The 21986-nt window shown below is 42.8% G+C and overlaps 1 protein-coding gene across 3 annotated transcripts in view; it reads left to right on the top strand.

Moving 5' to 3' along the window:
- The window catches only part of CRPPA (CDP-L-ribitol pyrophosphorylase A), a 337629-nt gene that overhangs the window by 114224 nt on the left and 201419 nt on the right, over positions 1 to 21986 (top strand). For all 3 annotated transcript variants that reach the window (XM_077490700.1, XM_077490701.1, XM_077490699.1), the window contains one exon: positions 15457 to 15554. In XM_077490700.1, the coding sequence (XP_077346826.1) occupies positions 15457 to 15554 (98 nt within the window). The remainder of the gene's footprint in view (positions 1 to 15456; positions 15555 to 21986) is intronic.

Here is a 21986-nt window from a genome sequence, read left to right on the forward strand (position 1 = left end):
CTATTACTAACTATTCTAGTTATTGGAATTTCCTTTCAAATTTGGCTATTAGTGAACGTAATGAATACTCATTTATCCAAAGTTATAGCGAATAACGAATGTCGCATCTAAACAAATGGAACAGAACAAATTAATAATAAATAATAATAATAACAACAAAACGTTTTTATTATTATTATTGTAATTTATTATTGTTAATTCATTACATTCCATTCATTTAGATGCGGCATTCGTTATTTCGGATAATTCACAACTCCGTATTCGATACGTTAACTAACAGCCAAATTTGAAAAGGAAATTCCAATACCTATCATTTAATAGTTATTATTTCAGGTTTTAGAATGTTGGGGTTTTCGAATTCACAAATGTTTTATTCTGAAAATGTGTAAATTCGAATATTTGAAAAATCCGAAAACCCCAAAATTAAAAAATCTGAAATTTAATAACTATTAAATTGTAGCTATTGGAATTTCCTTTCCAATTTGGAAACGAATACAAATTTATCCGAAGTTACAAATGCCGCATCTAAACGAATGGAACGCAGTGAATTAATAATAATAAACAATAATAATAACAACTTTTTATTATTATTATTTATTAAATAATTTGTTCAGTTTAGATGTGGCATTCGTTATTCCGGATAATTAGTAACTGGATAAATTCGTATTCATTATGTTCACTAATAGCCAAATTTGAAAGGAAATTCCAATACCTATAATTTAATAGTTAGTTAGTTATTCTTTCGAATTTTCTTTCTTATTTTTTGGATTTTCGAATTTACGAATATTTAAATTTTTGGGTTTTTTGTTAATTCGGATGTTTCCAAATCAACAAATTTGTCAAAATTCATAAAAAAAAATAATTCTGAACGAAACAAATTGCTCATGTCTACATTGCATATCCTGCTCCTTCCAGATAATATCTGTACCCCCTACATCAGGGGCGCCCAACCTTTTGAAGAGCGAGGGCCACTTAAGCGACTTAGTAACCGGTCACCGGTCACAGGCCACAATGAGCAGAGCAGGCAGATGACGGGTCTGTGCAGAAGGGACACAGCCCACTCTACTCTATGGGTCCTCCGATCCACCCTGATGGAAGGGGATTGATCCCCTTCTGTTATATATATATATATATTTTTTAGCGAATCAGATTGGAGGTAGGCGAGTGTAGAAGGACACATTTTTTTTTACATCTACAGTTTCATAGAGGTGAATGGAGGGTCCGATTGAGTTGGACCAATTGTGTGAAAGCGGCTTTTCACACTAATGCAGCGCAGTGCACCTGTGTCTTTCCTGCGGGTTAGCTACACTTTGCCCTAGACTTCTATTATATCCTGCAGGTGTGGTGCACCTTCTGAAAGCTCACCAAACCCGCAGGTAATAACAGAAGTCTATGGCTCAGTGCAGGTAACCTGAAGGTGGCGGTGCTCTGTACCTGCGGATCAATTTAAAAGCAGCCCAGAAACCACTGCGCAGATATGCCCGTATATACACTGCAATTTTTGTAATAAACTGACCTTTAATAACAGTCTTCTATTCAAGTATTGCCTGCTGTTGCTGTCCCCGGCAGAGTGCATTTGGTATCACTCCGCCTGTGGCAAGAGAGGGCGCTATACAGGAAGCATCAGCTTATACAGCTCTGCTCCACAGCTGCTTGCTTTGCCGGCTTCATTAACACAGATGTTCTGGGATGGCGGGTCTGCAACCCATGATCTGGGCTTGCCAATCTGCCATCCCCCAGAAGAAGGTCGCGGACCACATCAGAGGGCTCCGCGGGCCACTGGTTGGGCAACCCTGCCCTACATACAGAAAGATGCTAGAATCCGGTTGCCGGTGTTCTGGCATATAGTGTTCTGCCATCATATACTGTCCGCCCCGTACTGCGCAAGCGCTGCGCTTGCGCAGTACGGAGCAGAATAAGCTTCGGAAAATCTCCGAAGATGAACGGCACCCGCGCCGTGAGTGGAGGTGGTAGCCCCACCATTCAAGCGGACATAGGGCTGGCAAAATTAGAGGGCCCCTCGCCGCGCTTCAGACTCGGCCTCGCTGCGCTCGGGTCTTTTTATGCCAACTCTATGTCCACTTGGATGGTGGGGATAGAACCTGGACTCACGGCGCATGCGCTGTTCATCTTCAGGTATTTTCGGAATCTGTGTGTGCTGTGTACTGCGCATGCGCAGTACACAGCGGACACTATCCGATGGGGGACTGTGTGTGATAGGACACCGGATTAAAGTAGATGTTAAAGATTAAATGAGATCTGTGTATGTTTCCCTGGTTCCTCCCTCCCCCCTCATTGGCAATTTGTAAATAAAACTTTTCTATTTTCATTATACATTCTGTTGGTCCCAGTGATGTCATCACGGGGTCTCTGTCCTAATCTATGTAATGCAGGCAGATCATGGCTGGTGGGAGGAGCCAGCAGGGTGCTGTCTTCTTTCGGTGTTAATTGGGAAAGAAGAGGAAGAACAGCGATATCATCCATGGAGGTTGGCGCAGCGGGGACCGGGGGGGGCGAGGGATGGCTACCTTGACCTTTTCATTTTTTTCTGAAAGGGTGAACTAAAGGACCGTACACATGGGCCGAATATTGGGCGGTTTCTATCAGACCAGACAACATTCAGCCCATGTGTACGGCCGCCGAAGGGGCATGACCGAAAATGGTCTGCCGATTTTTCGTCCGATCAGTGCTCTCAGCCACAATAGCTAAACGGGGGAGATCGCTGTACTAACATATCACATAGTTAGTACAGCGGCTCCTCCCGAGCTCTTCAGTTTTTTTTTTCCCGTTCAGTCCGCTGGGATAGTGTGTATTATGCCGCGTACACACGAGCGGACTTTTCAACATCCAAAGTCCGAAGGACTGAGTCCGTCAGACTATCCGATCGTGTGTGGGCTGCAACGGACTTTTGACTCGCCAAAGTCCGAAGGACTTTAGAATATGGAACATGCTTCAAATTTTCCCGAAGGAACTCCGCCGGACCCGGTCCCCTTCGAAAAATCCGCTCGTGTGTATGCTACTCCGAACGACTAAAACCGACGCTAGGGCAGCTATTGGCTACTGGCTATGAACTTCCTTATTCGAGCCGAGTCGTACGTCATCACGTTCGAATCCGTCGGAGTTTAGTGTGATTGTGTGTGGCCAAGTCCGCTCAGCCGAAAAGTCTGTCAGAACTCCGTCGGAATTCCAGCAGAACTCCGAAGGAACTCCTTCGGAAGTCTGTCGGACATAAGTCCTCTCGCGTGTACGGGGCTTTAGGCTTATCCCTTTCAATTTCAGTTTATAGTGGACAGTGACAGGCCAATGCAGAATCCTTTTTAACCATTTGCCTACCGGGCACTTTTACCCCCTTCCTGCCCAGGGCAGTTTTCAGCTTTCAGCGCTCTTACACTCTGAATGACAATTGCGCGGTCTTGCTACACTGTACCTATATGACATTTTTGCATTTTGTTTTCACACAAATAGAGCTTTCTTTTGCTGGTATTTAATCACCTCTGGGTTTTTATTTTTTTCTAAACAAACAAAAAAAGACCGAAAATTTTTAAAAAAGGAAAAACATTTTTCATAGTTTGTTATAAAATTTTGCAAACGGGTAATTTTTCTTCTTCACTGACGTGCACTAATGAGGCTGCACTTATGGGCACTGATAGGTGGCACTGATGAGGCGGCACTGGTGGGAACTGATCAGGAGGCACAAATGAGGCGGCACTGATAGGTGACACTGATGGGCACTGATAGGCGGCACTGATAGGTGGAATTGATAGGAACTGATTGGTGGCAGTGATAGGTGGCACTGATGGGCACTGATAGGCGGCACTGAGATGTGGCACTGATGGGTGAAATTGATAGGTACTGATGGGCAGCACTGATGAGGCACTGATAGGCAGCACTGATAGGTGGAATTGATAGCCAATGATGGGCGGCATTGATAGGTGGCACTAATAGGTGGAATTGATAGGCACAGATGGGCAGCACTGATGAGCACTGATAGGCGGCACTGATATGTGGAATTGATGGGCACTGATAGATGAAAGTGATAGGCACTGATGGGTGGCACTAATGAGCACTGATAAGTGGAATTGATAGGCACTGATGGGCAACACTAATAGATGGCACTGATGGGCACTTATAGGCGGCACTGATAGGTCAAAGGGATAGGCACTGATGGGCGGCACTGATAGGTGAAAGTGATAGGTACTGATGGGCAGCACTGATGAGGCACTGACAGCCAGCACTGATAGGTGGAATTGATAGCCAATGATGGGCGGAACTGATAGGTGGCACTGATGGGCACTGATAGGTGGAATTGATAGGCACAGATATGTGGAATTGATGGGCACTGATAGATGAAAGTGATGGGCACTGATGGGTGGCACTGATGAGCACTGATAGGTGGAATTGATAGCCACTGATGGGCAACACTGATAGATGGCACTGATTGGCACTTATAGGCGGCACTGATAGGTGAAAGTGATAGGCACTGATGGGCAGCACTGATAGGCAGCACTGAGGAGGCACTGATAGGCTGCACTGGTGGGCACTGATTAGTAGCACGTGGGCAATTTTGGGGCCAATGTCCCTTTAACAGAAGTTGGTTATCGGCTTTCTTCTTCTTCTCTCTTCACGCTGTCAGTGTGAGGAAGAAAAAAAAGCAGATAACCGGCTTTTGTTTACATTGTGTGATCAGTTGTCATTGGCTGACAGCTGATCATGTGGTAAAGCGCCTCTGTGATTGGCCCGTTACCCCGATCTGTGATTAGCTGAGCCCTGAGGACTCAGCGATCACAGAGTGCGGGGGCGTGAGGGCAGCAGGAGCACGGGAGGACGTCCATGGACAGCATTGTAAGCCCACACTGTAGCCGTCTTTCGCCTATAGGGTCGGCAGGAACTGGTTAATTAGCAGGCTTTGGGTTGGATTTACCAAAAGCAAACAAACTGCATTTTGCAAGTGCAGTTGCTGCAGAACTTAGTAAATGAGGTGAAGCTTCACTGTGCAAAGAATACCCAATCACATGCAAGGAAAATAAAAAAACAGCATTTTTGCTTGCACATGATTGGATGATGGAAGTCAGCAGAGTGTGTCCTCATTTACCAAGCTCTGGAGCAGCTGCACTTGCAAAGTGCACAGACTATTTGCCTTTAGTAAATCCACCCCATTCATTTTAGCATTGTGCACGATCATTGCCCCCTGTATGCAGTTTTTTTTTTTTATATACAAAGCTTATCAAACATTGTAGACTCTGCCGGTGTGGGCCGGTGTGGGGAAGTTGTCATTTTGAGCAGGCTTAGTGTTAAGTGAGGAGCCTGCAGATCGTTTCTGTTTATCGTTCCACGTAACTGGAGGTGAACATGTTGATGAATTGTCGTAAATCTGATAGAACAATTCTCCTTTCTTCATGTGGAGAGATTCTCTTGAATAGCAGCCAATTATTCCAGGTGCTTGGGACATCTCTAAGTTGTGATCTCAGACAAGACAGAATCCGAGGTCAACAAAGATCTGTAAATGATAGTGTTAAAGAAGAACGCCACTAAAGCTGGCTATACATTATACAATTTTCTTTCCTGCAACCACAGGTTGCAGGAAAGAAAATTGCTCGACTTCCCCATTAACTCAGTCTGTATCGATGGGGGAATCCCTCCTGCAGCGCTATTGTTTTCTGCCTGCAGAACATAATGATCACTTCCAGTGACTGTAGCTGATGGCATTGAATGAAAGACAAAAAAAACGGCAGGCCGGTTGTACTAAGCCAATCGATGGGTCAACTTCAGTATAACCAGTCTGCCCAAAGATAGATCGAATCTTGGCTGGTCCCTGTTGAACCAGCTGATATTTGGTCCATCTGTGGCCGACTTAAGAACTGTTTGTATCTAAATTGGCCACATGACAGGAACCTAATACAGATTCAGAGAGACAAAAACCTTTCTATGGGGGGGGGGGGGGGTATTTGTTTTGGTTTATCAGACATAGAGAACAATAATTCGTAAAATAGTATTAGCCAGAAAGGAATACAGCCTTCTTGTATTGGTGGCCTTAGGAAAAGTGCCTTCTTGTATTGGTGGTCATAGGAAAAGTGCCTTCTTGTATTGGTGGTCATAGGAAAAGTGCCTTCTTGTATTGGTGGTCATAGGAAAAGGGCCTTCTTGTATTGGTGGCCATAGGAAAAGTGCCATCTTGTATTGGTGGTCATAGGAAAAGTAGATCCATTGTCAATAACGATGCCCACCGCACCGCCGGATTAAAACATTTTTAATAAAAAGCTTCACCCACGAAAAAGGCTAACCACCGACTACCTGCTCTGCTGTCTGACAGTTCTTAAATAGGTAAGGGGTGGAGCCACCTGACAATATCACCTGGTGGCACCGCTTCATGTGACGTCACTGACCCAGTATGCACCGGTCAGTCATTGTAATAGAAATGATTTAAGTAGTGCACAATTACAATTAAAAGAGCATTGAAGTTTTTTACACTGTGGGAGGCTTCTTTTCTTTTTATATCATGAACGCGCAATTTGGGTACTGATGAGAATGTGGAGCGGCATGTGATTCTCCAATATATGGATCGTTCGTTCCTGAGTGACAAAGTGTTTGGTGAAGGCGAGGAGCTGTCAGTGGCTTGGGATTATAAACGCTCCTTGTGCTTTTACCGTCTGGTAAGCGCACTTATTTGTCGGTGGCTGGGCACAATAGCGATAAGGAAGTGTGCAATCACTGTGGTGCGATCGCTTTTCTTTCCTGAATAACATTAACCTTCCATGGACTTTTTCATATAGTGTTTTGGTTTATTGATTTGTTTTATATTATTTGGCGCAGCTCTTTTTTCTATTTTTTATCTATTTTTATGTGTGTGTATCCCACAGTGGAGCAGCAGCCTTACATTTTTTGAACATTCATTCATTTGAAGTTTTTTCTTAATTATTTGTATTTATTTTTAAGATTCATTTTTTTGGTTATTTATTTTATTTTTTCTTGCTGGATAAGTAAGGAAAAAGAAAAAAAAAAAAAGGGGTCTCAGCGCGGTTTTATTTCTTTTGTCATTTCTTCAGTGTTGTCACACGTGAAGATAGAATAAAATATTTACAAAAACGTGAGGGGTGTACTTATTTTTGTGAGATACGGTATACAGTGGAACCTTGGTTAACAAGCGTTTTGAAAGACGAGCAACTTTTTTAAAAAAAAACTCAGTTTGTGAGTGTTGTTTCGCAAAACAGGCAGAATTCTAGCTAATGGGGTGTGCAGTACCGCATTTGGCTAGAGGTGCGGGGGCCCAATGACATTGGGAATGGTTCGGAGCTGTTTCGTAAATACTCAGGAAACATTCGGAAATACTCTGTTCCCGAGTGTTTCTGAGGGTTTCCAAGTTCAGTCGAGCTGTCCCTGACTATTTCCAAAGCTCTCCGGCGCCCCCTCCCCAGCTCTGGCCACATGCGGTATTGCATATAATAGAAGTCAATGTGGAATGCATTATCTTAGTTTCCATTGACTTCTATGGGAAAACTCGCTTTGATATGCAAGTGCTTTGGATTACAAGAATTCTCATGGAAGGGATTATGCTCGTAATCCAAGGTTTCCTTTTGTATTTTAACGGGTGAAATCTGTTGGCTGCCATTGCCGATTCTGCAAACGCAAGTTGCCTAGCTGCCATGCTGATCCTCTGGATTCTGTAGTGTCTGAGATTGTAAACAAATATAGAACAATCATACAGATCTGAATTTCATGCTAATTTTGAATCAGAAACGGCTAAAGCTAGAGGATCATTTAGCAGCCTGGCATAAAGCATTTTTTGAGGGCCGGCCCTGCTGGCAGACCTGGTGTTTTTCCCATGACAGGTCTTCTTGGATGGTGTGTTTTCTTCCTATGTAAAGCAGGCACCCCAAGCACAGTCCTGCCGGGAATTGGTTCCATAGTAAAGAATAACAGCAAACAAAGGGTAATAAGTAACACATTACTGGGTTCCTCAGGAATGTACCATTGGTGGGTGTGGGGGGGGGGGGGGCTGATCTCCCAGAGATGGTGGAAATATTAGCAGCTTTGTTAATTTTTGTCCCGCAGACATGCCACGCTTCCTGCTTTTATATATTAGTGATCGTATAATTGCCTTCTGTCCTAGAGATTCACAATGAAACATGCCGGGTCTGATGTACAGGTAATCCCAGCAGGAAATCTCTGTATCTATTCAGCAGAGGATTTACATTAGAGCAGCCTGGTTCTGTACAACTGCAAATAAAAACTCAGGGCTTTAAAGTGCACCTGTCGCTGGAGCACACGTTGTCATGTACAATGAAAGTTCACAATGCAAACTATTTATCTAAAGGAGTTGAATCCCAAACCTTTTTTCTGTCCGGATTCAGCCTTGGGCTTCATTCACTTCTGCATTTTTTGTTATTTTAGCATTTTGTAGATTTGCCCTACAGCCCATTTATCATGGTTTCCTATGGAACACGTTCTGCAGAGCAAATCTGCAAAATGCAAAAAGCACAAAAAATTCATAGGTGTGAATCCAGCCCTATTCTCTGACATTCTGTGTGTTTTAGGTGTATTGAAATGTGGGTTTAGACTAAAACTAGGGATGCACCAATACCATTTTTTTAGTTTTTTTGTAGTCTCCGATACCTACCACAACTGTTTTTTTTACACTTCAGCTATAAGCAATGGTACAAAGCATTGAAAAGTTATTTACCAATGAAATAATTTTTTTCACATTTTGTGTTTTTTTTTTTTTTATGTGAAACGTGTTAATATATCTTAAAGGTGTAAAAATTTTAGCAAACTGAAACATTTTTTAATTATTAATAATTTTTTAAAATAGAAGTGAACAAAAAAAAAGAAATCACCAGAAAATAATAATTAAATGGAGGAGAATAAGGCGTTAATTAAGGCAGATTAGAGTAAATTAGGGTGTTAATAAGGGGTTAAACAGAGAAACATTTAATAAAAAAAACACTTACTTGACAGGTTCGTTTAAACCAACTTTATCTGCAGATTAAAGTTCATCCCTTTGTTCTGTAGATGAAGAAACAGAAAGCTACAAAAAGAAACAAATGCTTTTTTTTCATCTTAGTGTTTCCCCTGCTGAGAAATGTTGTTGATATACATTGCTGGGCTGCTTTTTTTTTTTTTTTGACAACTCTGATTGCCGGACTTCTTTAACACTTCACACTGAACGAGTCATTGGTTGTTAAGGATGCGGTCTGGCCCTTTAACAACTGAAAATTGTTTTTTTTTTTGTTTTTTGTTTTTTACATTTCAGCTGTCAGTGGGGGAATCCCAGACTGGAAGTATCAGTTTCAGGTATCGGCGCATTTGCACGTATATCGGTATCAGTGCAACCCTAGATAAAATCCTCATGTGAGAGGATGAATGAGCAGGATGGATTATGGGGAGTCTTCCATAGGACTCAATGGTGCTGGGTGAAAGTGTATCCTAACCCTAATCCTAACCATGACACTACCTGCCTGGAGTTTGCATGTTCTCCCTGTGCCTGCGTGGGTTTCCTCCTGATCTCAGGTGTAAAGGTGCTGCAACTGGGGCTGATCTGAGATGTGAAGGTGCCAGAAATTGGGGCTTATCTAAAATGTGAAGGTGCAGGAATTGGACTGATCTGAGGTGTGAAGTTGTTGCAGTTGAGGTTGATCTGAGATGGGGTTGATGCGAGGTGGGGCTGATCTGAGGTGTAAAAATGCAGGAATTGGGTATCTGAGGTGTGAAGGTACTGGAATTGGGGTGATCTGAAGTGTGAAGATACAAGAATTGGGGGATCTAAGGTGTGAAGTTGCAGGAATTGGTACTGATCTGAGGTCTGAAGGTACAAGAATTGGGGCTGATCTGAGGTGTGAAGTTGTTGCAGTTGAGGTTGATCTGAGATGGGGTTGATGCGAGGTGGAGCTGATCTGAGGTATAAAGATGCAGGAATTGGGGCTGATCTGAGATATGAAGGTGCAGGAATTGGGGCTGATCTGAGATATGAAGGTGCAGGAATTGGGGCAGATCTGAGATATGAAGGTGCAGGAATTGGGGCTGATCTGAGATATGAAGGTGCAGGAATTGGAGCTGATCTGAGATGTGAAGGTGCAGGAATTGGGGCAAATCTGAGGTGTGAAGATGCAGGAATTGGGGCAGATTTGAGGTGTGAAGTTGCAAGACTTGGGTCTGATCTGAGCTCTGAAGGTGCAGGAATTGGGGCTGATCTGAGATGTAAAGATGCAGGAATTGGGGGGAGCCGAGGTGTGAAATTGCAGGTATTGGGGAGATCAGACGTGTGAAGGTGCTGGAATTAGGGTGATTTGAAGTGTGAAGATGCAAGAATTGGGGGAATCTGAGGTGTGAAGGTGCAGAAACTGGGGCTGATCTGAGATGTGAAGGTACAGGAATTGGGGCTGATCTGAGGTGTGACATTGTTGAGGTTGATCGGAGGTGGAATTGATCCGAGGTGGGGCTGATCTGAGGTGTGAAGATGCAGGAATTGGGGGGATTTGAGGTGTGAAGATGCAGGAATTGGGACTGTTCTGAGCTCTAAGCCCTTGTACACACGGTCGGACATTCCGACGGAAAATGTCCGATCGGACCGCGTTGTCGGATAATCCGACTGTGTGTGGGCTCCATAGGACTGTTTCCGTCGGAATATCCGACGGACAAAGTTTTAGAGCTGGCCTATTGGGACTGTTCTGAGCTCTAAAGGTACAAGAATTGGGGCTGATCTGAGATGTGAAGTTGTTGCAGTTGAGGTTGATCTGAGATGGGGCTGATCTGAGGTGTGAAGGTGCAGGAATTGGGACTGTTCTGAGCTCTAAAGGTGCAGGAATTGGGGCTGATTTGAGGTGTGAAGATGTAGGAATTAGGGGGGATCTGAGGTGTGAAGATGCAGGAATTGGGGGGGGGGGGGTATTTGAGGTGTGAAGATGTAGGAATTGGGGCTGATCTGAGGTGTGAAGATGCAGGAATTGGGGGGGGGGGTATTTGAGGTGTGAAGATACAGGAATTGGGCTGATCTGAGGTGTGAAGATGCAAGACTTGGGTCTGATCTGAGGTCTGTATTGCGCTATTGTTCACTGGCACTCCGGTTGTCTAATGCTTGTAAACCACTTATAAAGAGTGGTTTCCCTTGCCCCATTCAATCTAAAAATAAAAAAACTATTTTTTTTTTATCTTTATATAAACATAAAGCAAGAGGAATTCTTTTATAGATGGAAGTGACCCATCAGCCGCACAGGTTGTGCAAGTCGCATATTTACATCAAGCTGCAGCGTGAACTTTTTACATTCCCCGAGTCTGACATGCAAGTAAATGACTTCACACTCTGACATTTTCGTCATTTTGGGTCAGGATGAGAACAAACCGGATGTTGGGTGTTTTAATGTTCAGAGACCGTGACATGCCTCGAATCGCAAGTGCCGAAAGAAAAGGAAGGACGAGTTTTCCTTTTGTAGGTTGAATTTTGAACTGATAAGGAGTACGGACGTGAGTCAGAGGCCCATACCTTCACTGTAGACAGTCTAAGGAACTGTTTGCCTAGATTAAGCTAGGAAGTTTTATGGAATGTACCTATTGGTTAACAAAAATAAAAACTAACTAAACTATTTTTATTTTATTTTTTTTAAACCTAAGACATTGTTGGGACGTCTGCAGATTTTGTGCGCCTGGACATGTAGGATAGGCTTGGGTGGGCTCGACAAGTTTCTGCGATGGAGTTTTCATTCTTGTTCGTAAAAGTCAGTGGGGTTTTGTAATGTGTACAAACTCTTATGCAAACAAGACCTGAGTTTGGCTTTTTATTGTATTTTTTTATTCTTTTTTTCATTACCAGTTTGGAGTACCGGAGTCAGAGCAGGGGAAACGCAAGTCTTTTTTTTTTTTTTTTTTTTTCATACCGATTTTTGGCGGCGTGTTAAATAATTAAAAGCAACAACTTCAATTTCTTAAGACTTCTTGATGTATTTGACAGCTTCACTCTTCTCCCACTTTGAGTGTGTAAACGATCGGATGCAACATCAAAGCCAGGATTAATGGAGAATCTTATGTGGGTTTTTTTTTTAATGCGGTCGGGTTATTGCATCGGTGAAGAATTAATTCAAATTTTCACAAGTTTAGTTAGCTAAGGATGACATAAAACACAATACCAGGTGCTGCATTATACACATAACATTGTGACCACTGACAGGTAAAGTGAATTACATTGATTATCTTGTGACAGTGGCAACTGAAAGTGGGTTGGATATATTAGACAGCAAGTGAACATGTTGTCTCTGAAGTTGATGTGTTGAAAGCAGAAAAAATGGGCAGGTATAAGGATTTGAGTGACCCTAATAAGGGCAAAATTGTAATGAATAGACCAGTTGTCTCCAAACTGGGGCCCTGGGGCTGGATGTGGCCCGTTGCTTGCCTCTATTCAGCCCTTGAGGCACTATTCCATCCAAAACTGACACTAATGATGGGGCCCCATTCCTTCCACTGACACCAATGATGGGGTGCTATTCCTCCTACTGATATAAACATTGGGGTACTATTATTCCTCCCACTGATACCAACAATCGGGCACGATTCCTCCCACTGATACCAACAATAGGGCACGATTCCTCCCACTGATACCAACAATCGGGCACGGTTCCTCCCACTGATACCAACAATAGGGCACGAGTTCTCCCACTGATACCAACAATAGGGCACGATTCCTCCCACTGATACCAACAATAGGGCACGATTCCTCCCACTGATACCAACAATAGGGCACGAGTTCTCCCACTGATACCAACAATAGGGCACGATTCCTCCCACTGATACCAACAATAGGGCACGATTCCTCCCACTGATACCAACAATAGGGCACGATTCCTCCCACTGATACCAACAATAGGGCACGATTCCTCCCACTGATACCAACAATAGGGCACAAGTTCTCCCACTGATACCAACAATAGGGCACGAGTCCTCCCACTGATACCAACAATAGGGCACAATTCCTCCCACTGATACCAATGATGGGGTGCTATTCCGCCTACTGATATATCAACATTGGGGTACTATTATTCCTTCCACTGATACCAACAATAGGGCACGATTCCTCTCACTGATACCAACAATAGGGCACGATTCCTCTCACTGATACCAACAATAGGGCATGAGTCCTCCCACTGATACCAACAATAAGGCATGAGTCCTCCCACTGATACTAACAATGGGGCACGAGTCCTCCCACTGATACCTTCAATAGGGCATGATTCCTCTCAGTGACGGGGTGCTATTCCTCCTACTGGGGTACTATTATTCCTTCCACTGATACCAACAATAGGGCACGATTCCTCTCACTGATACCAACAATAGGGCACGAGACCTCCCACTGATACCAACAATAAGGCATGAGTCCTCCCACTGATACCTTCAATAGGGCATGATTCCTCCCAGTGACGGGGTGCTATTCCTTCTACTGGGGTACTATTATTCTTTCCACTGATACCAACAATAGGGCACGATTCCTCCCACTGTTACCAACAATGGGGCACTGCTCTTTTCTTTTTTTTTCTCGCTCATTTTTCTTTCTCTAACTCGCTCCTTTCTATTTCTTTACTCAGGTGCAAGATAGGCCCTCTAGTCGGACTCTTTGTCTCGACTTTGGGGTTTCCATCTAGGTTTTGTATGTAACAATATCCCTGAAAGGATTTTTCTAAGTATTTTATATATATATATATATATATATATATATATATATATATATATATATATATATATATATATATATATATATATATAATATATTATTGTTTTTTTGTTGGGGTAGGATAAATAAGTCTAGTGTTAGCTGACACCAAGGCCACTATGTTTGTTCTAATTCTATTATTATGTCTATAGCTGGCCTTTGTGGTTGGGTGGGTAGGGGCTGTCCTGCTTGACCCCTCTGCCGATTGTACAAAGTTGGCATGATGTAACTCCTATGGGTTGTTTGGCCTATTTTGAGGACTATAAATGAAGATGTTTCTTAATACCAGTTTTTTTTTTTCTTTTATATAGTCAACTACTCTGTCACAGTTCCTATTACCGATTAGTGGGCCTCCATGGATTATTGTCTTAATTCCTTACCCTTACAACATGTTATCATTGTTGATTTCTTGTTTATATTGTCAGAGCCATTTTGCACTCTTTTGTATTACATTATTGTGTTTTACTGTAATTCTGCAAATTGAATAAAAAGATTAACCACTTGCTGCCCGCCATATAGCAAAATGACCGGACGTCATATGACGTTTTTCAGGATAACCCCCCCTGGGGCGCGCATCACGGCGATCATTGTTGGAGTGTGTCAGTCTGACACACCACAACTCCGATCTAGGTAAAGAGTCTCCGTCAGAGAGATCCAATCACGGCTGATCACAGTGTAAACAGGAAGAGCCGTTGACCGGCTTTTCCTCACTCGTGCCTGTCAGCCAGTTGGCTGCTCTCCTGAAGGGGGGGGGGGGGGTCTGTGCTGTTTGATTATCAGTGCATCCCCCGATGATGCCCACACTGGACTACCAGGGATGCCAACAGGACCACCAGGGATGCCCATCACTAGTCACCACCAGGTATGGCACCCATGGCCACCGGGGATGCCAATCAGTGCGTACAATGGATGCCAATCAGTGCCAAACAATAATGCCTGCCAATCCGTGATGCCCATCAGTACCATCCATCAGTGTACATAAGTGCCATCTATTAGTGCCCATCCGTGCCACCTATCAGTGCCCATCAGTGCCCATTGGTTCTACCTATCAATGCCCATCTGTGCTGCCTTTCAGTGCCCATCAGTGCTACCTTTCAGTGCCCATTAGTGCCACCTATGTGTACCTATCAGTGCTGCTAATCAGTGCCACCTATTAGTGCCACATATTAGTAGCCATCATCAGTGCCACCTCATCGGTGCCCATCAGTGCCCATCAGCGAAGGAGAAAACGTACTTATTTACAAAGTTTTGGAACAGAAATAAAAAAAAAAACTTGTTTTTGTTAAAAACTTTCTGTCTTTTTTTTTTCTATTTGTTTAGCAGAAAATAAGAATCCCAGAGGTGATCAAATACCATCAAAATAAAGCTCTATTTGTGGGAACAAAATTATAAAAATTTAGTTGGGGTACAGTGTAGCATGACCACGCAATTGTCATTCAAAGTGCGACATCACTGAAAGCCGAAAATGGGTCTGGACAGAAAGGTGTATCAGTGCCCAGTATTGAAGTGGTTAAAACAGAAAAACCATAAGGCGATTAATAAATGACAAATTTTTGGGCATGATAAATTGGGTGCCAGCAAAACTGTTATGCCAAAAATGACCGTACTTTGACCAAATAAGAGCATCTGAACCTCTGAGACATACAACACCTACTGGTTGGAGTACTTGTACCATTGCTTGAGAAAATTATTTTTTAATCGTTTATAATGATAAATGCATATCTTGTCATTTTCTGACTTTGGCGCCATCTCCCTTTTTTGTCTCTTAGAGTGCCTGGGTAAACAGCTCTGCCTTATAACTCATAATAAAGAGGACGCAATTCAAATTGGATTTCTCCTTCATGAAACTCTAAAATCCCAGATAAAGGTAACAATTTTCCCCACATTTATCAAGTGTCTCCTGATGTGTGCGCAAGGTATAATGTGCTTTAGTAACACTTTAACCCTTTCATGACTAAGCCTGTTTTTGGAATTTGGTGTTTACAAGTTAAAATCCATATTTTCTACTAGAAAATTACTTGGAACCCCCAAACATTATATATATTTTTTTAACAGAGACTCTAGAGAATAAAACGGCGATTGTTGCAAGATTTTATGTCACACGGTATTTGCGCAGCGGTGTTTTAAATGCAACTTTTTGGGAAAAGGTACACTTTGATTAATTAAAAAAAAAAAAAAACGTAAAATTATCCCATTTTTTTTGCATAATGTGAAAGATAATGTTACGCCGAGTAAATAGATACCAAACATGTCACACTTTATAATTGCACGCACTTGTGGATTGACGACAAAGTACGGTACCTAAAAATCTCAATAGGCGACGCTTTAAACATTTTTTTACGGTTACCAGGTTAGCGTTACAGAGGAGGTCTAGTGCTAGAATTATTGCTCTCGCTCTGACGATCGCGGCGATACCTCACATGTGTGATTTGAACACCGTTTACATACGCGGGCGCGACTTCCGTATGCGTTTTCTTTGCTTTGCGAGCTCGCGGGGACGGCGGGCGCTTTAAAAAATTTTTTTTAATTTTTTTATTTATTTTATTTATTTTAAAATTACTAAATTGTTTAAAAAAATAAATAAAAAAATTTGATCACTTTTATTGCTGTCACAAGGAATGTAAACATCCCTTGTGACAGTAATAGGTGGTGACAGGTACTCTTTATGGAGGGATCGGGGGTCTAAAAGACCTCCCACCCCTCCTTTACACTTCAGTGTATTCAGATCGCCGAAAACGGCGATTCTGAATACCGGATATTTTTTTTAAACCGGCGCCATTGGCAGCCGAGTAAACGGGAAGTGACGTCATGACGTCGCTTCCGTGTTTACTATGAGGAGACTGGAACGAAGCCGATTACGGCTTCGTTCCAGTTCCGCCCCAGCGGCCGGAGCCATCGGACACGCAATCGGTGCTCCCGATCGAGCGGGAGCACCGGTAACAGCGGCGGGAGGCGGCGGGAGGGGGGGACGTCCCCTCCCGCTCCTCCGGCATAACAGCCGAGCGGCTTTTAGCCGCATCGGTTGTTATGGCTGGATAGCCAATCGCCCGCTGTAAAAGACGGTACCGGGATGATGCCTGCAGGTGCGGGCATCATCCCGGTATACCCCCCAGAAGCCGAGTACGCATATCTGCGTACGCTCGGCGGGAAGGGGTTAAGAGTCTATATTTGGATAAGAGCCGTGGTGACTGGTTCTCTTTAAAGGGGTTGTAAACCCTCAAGGTTTTTCACCTTAATGCATTCTATGCATTAAGGTGAAAAACCTTCTGCGCTGCAGCTGCCCCCCAGAGCCCCCCGTTTTTCTTACCGGAACCAGCGATGTTCACGAGCCCAGCAGCTCCGGCCCTGTCCCAGGTCCTCATTGGATAGATTGATAGGATTGATAGCAGCAGGAGCCATTGGCTCCCACTGCTCTCAATCAAATCCAGTGACACGGGAGTTGGGGGATGGTCCTGCTGTCTGTGTCAATGGATGCAGCAGCAGAACTCGGGAGCGGCTCCTCAAGGGCGACCCCATGGAATGCGGCTCTCCGTGGGGACACCTGATGAAGAGGAAGAGCCCGGAGCGCGCAGCCGGGGTACCCCAGAAAAGGAGGATTGGGGGGGGGGGATTGCTCTGTGCAACACCCTTGCACATAGTGGGTAAGTATGACATGTTTGGAGAAGAAAAGAAGAAGAGTTGGGAAAATCCACTCTTCCGTGGAGTAATGGGACTTTGAAGGATGTGAGGTTGTCACTGAGGTAAGCACACACAAGTGCAAAGCCTTGAATATGCCAGTCAGTACTGTTCAATCACTTAATAAGAAGTGGAAAATTTGGGGATCTCTTAATACCAAGCCAAGGTTGGGTAGACCAAGAAAGATTTCGGGCACAACTGCCACAGGAATTGTTCGGGATTCAAAGAAAAAAACCACAGGTAACCTCAGGAGAAATACAACCACATCGTCTTTTTGGAGAGCAGCCTGTATTTCTCCTGAGGTTACCTGTGGGTTTTTCTTTATTTCCTGAGCAATTTTTCCACCAGTTGTGGCTGCAGCCTTTCTTGATCTACCTGACCTTGGCTTGGTATCAAAAGAGCTCTGAATTTTCCACTTCTTAATAAGTGATTGAACAGTACTGACTGGCATACTCAATGCTTTGGGTATCTTTTTATATCCTTTTTCCATCTTTGTAAAGTTCCATTACCTTGTTACGCAGGTCTTTTGACTGTTCTTTTCTATCTCCTCATGGCTCAGTGTCTAGCCTGCTTAGTGCATCCATGCTAACAAACTCATTGACTATTTATACACAGGCACTAACTGAGATTCAAAAAGCCACAAATGTGGGAAATAAACCTTTAATTGCCATTTTAACCCATGTGTGCCACCTTCTGTATCTGTACCAAGGCCAAACATTCCAGGGTATGTAAACTTTTTATCAGGGTCATTTGAGTGATTTCTGTCATCATTATGATTCAGGATAAAAAAAAAAACAATGTGATAATAAATGGCTTCATGTGATTGCTATCCTTAAATAAAAAAAAAAAAAAAAAAATGAATGCCAACATTTCACAATTTCTGCCAGGGTATGCAAACTTTTGAGCATGACTGTATATACACTGTAGGGGATCAGAGAGGTGAAGAGCTGGCTCAGAGGCAGTCTAGTAAAATAAAAGTGGCTTTATTCAGCAAAATAGAAAAAAAAGCATAAGACCAGACAGACTTGTCTTATCACATGGATGTGCACACAGGTACAGCTCACAGTTCAGAAGCACACAGGTACAGGTAACAGTTCATGGCTCCAATCAGAGCTTTTTGTCACCCAGCAGGTACACCATCCAGCAATGGACATTTCCACACAGCGTGCTGCTGTGTCTCTCTCTCCTACTCAAACAGCTCCACACTGACACTTTCAGCACACCTGATAATAAGCAGGTCTGAAGGGGAAGTACCTGCCTTCTTCGATTAACCCCTTCTTAACCCTGCCCCAGGCTGACCCTTTACAACACGTATACCATGTTTGTTATTTTACAACAAAAAAAACGAACCTTTACAATCACTTTAATCACATGCCAACCAGCACATGATGCTATACATCGGCACAATGGCATGGCTGGGCAAATGGGCGTACAGGTACATCCGGCATTGTGGGAGCACGCACACGCCCGCTGCGTGCTCCATGACCGTGCCCGCGGGTCCCGCAGACTCGATTTCCGCCGGGTGCCCGCAATCGTGTGACACAGCGGAAGAATGGGGAGATGCCTTTGTAAACAAAGCATTTCCCCCTTCTGCCTAGTGACATGACAGGGATCCACTGCTAAACCGAGAAAGAAATTTGTTTTTTAATATATTTTTTGGAGATATTTATTATAGCCAAAAGTAAAAAATATTGCTTTTTTTTTTTTTTTTTTTTTTAATCGTCGATATTTTTTTGTTTGTAGCGCAAAAAATAAAAACCGCCGAGGGGATCAAATACCACCAAAAGAAAGCTCTATTTGTGAGGAAAAAAGGACGTAAATTTTGTTTGGGAGCCACGTCGCACGACCGCGCAATTGTCAGTTAAAACAACGCAGTGCCGATTCACAAAAAGTGCTCTGGTCAGGAAGGGGGTTAATTCTTCCGGGGCTGCAGTGGTTAAGGCCTTAAGGTGTGTTCTGTGAATCACGTTGCTTCACTTCTGCCCTTTTAAAGCCTGTTAATTCTGCATATTTCCATGTGTTATATTGTGCTATTAAGGCATTATACCATCTAAAAATACTTCATTCTCCAGATGCAGACAGACTTAATTCCCTTTTATTTTAATTATTCGTAGCGTACGCTCGTAAACAGGAAAGGCATAGCCCGCAGCGCGTGAGCTGATTATTAACACGGTTTTATTAATCAGAGTCTGCATTAAATATGTTTTGCTTAAAACAATCTGGAGTATGCAGAATGTTTAGTAAAGCAGCAAGGCCCGGGGCAGTTCTGATCGGGGGAGGTGTATGTGGCTGCAGAGCTGACTCTCATAGTTTAGTGGATAGAAACCTTTTCCATGCTACACTGTATTTGGAAACTCTCTTAAAGTGTTTGCTACCCCAACATTTCATATTCCTGATATGTGCCTGCTGTACCATGTACTTGTATGCATAGGCGTGCGCACAGGGTATTGCAGGCGTGCCTGGGCACACCCTAATCACCCTGTGCTGGGGATATTCTCCCTGCTGTTTGGCTTCAGAGAAATGAACTGGGGAATCGCTGTCCTCAGTCCCTTTCCCTGTCTCAAAAGCGAGACATCAGGGGTCTGTTTAGATATTTCACCAATGCCCTTTCAATGGGGCTCCTAACAAAAGTAAAAAAAAAAAAGAAATCATGAAAACGTATTGTTAAAGAAATGTTGTAAAATATAATAAAATTGTAAAAAAGTAATAATGAAAAAATATATAAAATACAAAATACTGACACCAATCTCTGCCCTTCTGACACCGTCCACTGCTCTACTGGACATTGTCTATTGCCCTACTACACTATATCTATCTATCTATATATATATATATATATATATATATATATATATATATATATATATATATATATATATATATATATCTATCTATCTATCTATCTATCTATCTATCTATCTATATATATATATATATATATAATATATATATATAAAAAATATAATATAATATAATGCGTGTGTGTGTGTATATGTGTATATATATATATATATATATATATATATATAGATATATATATAGATATATATCTATAGATATATAGATATATATACAGTATATACACATATAGATATATATATATCCACTTCCTCACCAGCGCACGCCGATGTACGTCGGCAGAATGGCACGGGCAGGCATATTGGCGTATAGGTACCTCCATTTTAAAATGCCGCCCCGCCATTGTGTGCGTGCCGGCAGCACGCTCGCGTGCTGGTCGGCTCCCCGTGAGTCCGGTCGCGGGTCCCGCAGACTCGATCGCCGCGGGGATACCCGCGATCGTCTCACGGGGCGGCTGAACGAGGAGATGCCGTTGTAAACAGCATCTCCCCGTTCTGCCTAGCAACAAGTGACGCTGATCACTGCTCCCTGTGATTGGAGCAGAGATCAGTGTTCACTAACACAAAGCCCAGCCCCCCACAGTTAGTAACACACCCCTAGGAACACTTTACCCCTACACTGCCACCTCCTGGTTAACCCCTTCACTGCCAGTGTCATTTACACAGGAATCAATGCATTTGTATAGCATTGATTGCTGTATAAATTGCCATAATGTCGCAGTCACAATGAAAATCGGTAAAAAATTATTAATAAAAATGCCATAAAACTATCCCCTATTTTGTAAACGCTAAAACTTTTGCGCAAACCAATCAATAATCGCTTATTGCGATTTTTTTTACCAAAAATATGTAGAATACGTATCGGCCTAAACTGAGGGAAAAACATGTTTTTTTTATATATTTTTGGGGGATATTTAATATAACAAAAAGTTAAAAATAATGCGTTTATTTCAAAATTGTCGCTCTATTTTTGTTTAAAGCGCAAAAAATAAAAACCGCAGGGGTGATCAAATACCACCAAAAGAAAGCTCTATTTGTGGGAAAAAAAGGACGTCAATTTTGTTTTCTGAGCCACGTCGCACGACCGCGCAATTATCAGTTAAAGCGACACAGTGTCGAATCGCAAACAGTGGTCTGGTCTTAAGCCAGCAAAATTGTTCGGTCTGAAAGTGGATATACACACACACGTTTGAGCTTTGGGGTGCACACCCTAATGCAATAGGTTGTATGCATGCTTGTATGAGAAAGTCTCCTGTTTTTTTTTTGTATTGCTTCCTTTATGTGAAATCCCTGGTGTTCCTGCCAGTCCCTCTGCTTTCCTATAAATAAAATAAAAAAAAACTGACCACACTAGGTAGGAGAGCACAGCATGGTCAGTTCTCTAGCTCTGCTGGGAACTCAGTTTACTCTCTTTCAATGATCAGACTTGTCCTGACACGCCTCCGCTGGACAGCCATTCACTGGGAAGCTCAGTGTGCTGTTACTTCTCCCCCCCCCCCCCCCCCGCTCTTATGCAGCTGAGAACTGAGGGAATGCGATCACTTATAAAAAAGGGAAAAAAGGTATTTATAACGCAAATGGTTTTAAAAAAATACACTTTAATGAAATTTATGTATACAAACGCAATATAATTTTTTTTTTGAAAGAAATATAAAAAGATGATGTATTTACGCTGAGTAAATAGATACCAAACATATCATGCTTTAAAATTGTGGAATTTAAAATTCGTGGAATTGTGGCAAACTACGTCGTCATAGGTGACACTT

Source organism: Lithobates pipiens, unplaced genomic scaffold (genome assembly GCF_037356315.1).
Source record: "Lithobates pipiens isolate NorthernLeopardFrog02 unplaced genomic scaffold, aLitPip1_a1.2 Scaffold_19, whole genome shotgun sequence".
Lineage (NCBI taxonomy): Eukaryota > Metazoa > Chordata > Amphibia > Anura > Ranidae > Lithobates > Lithobates pipiens.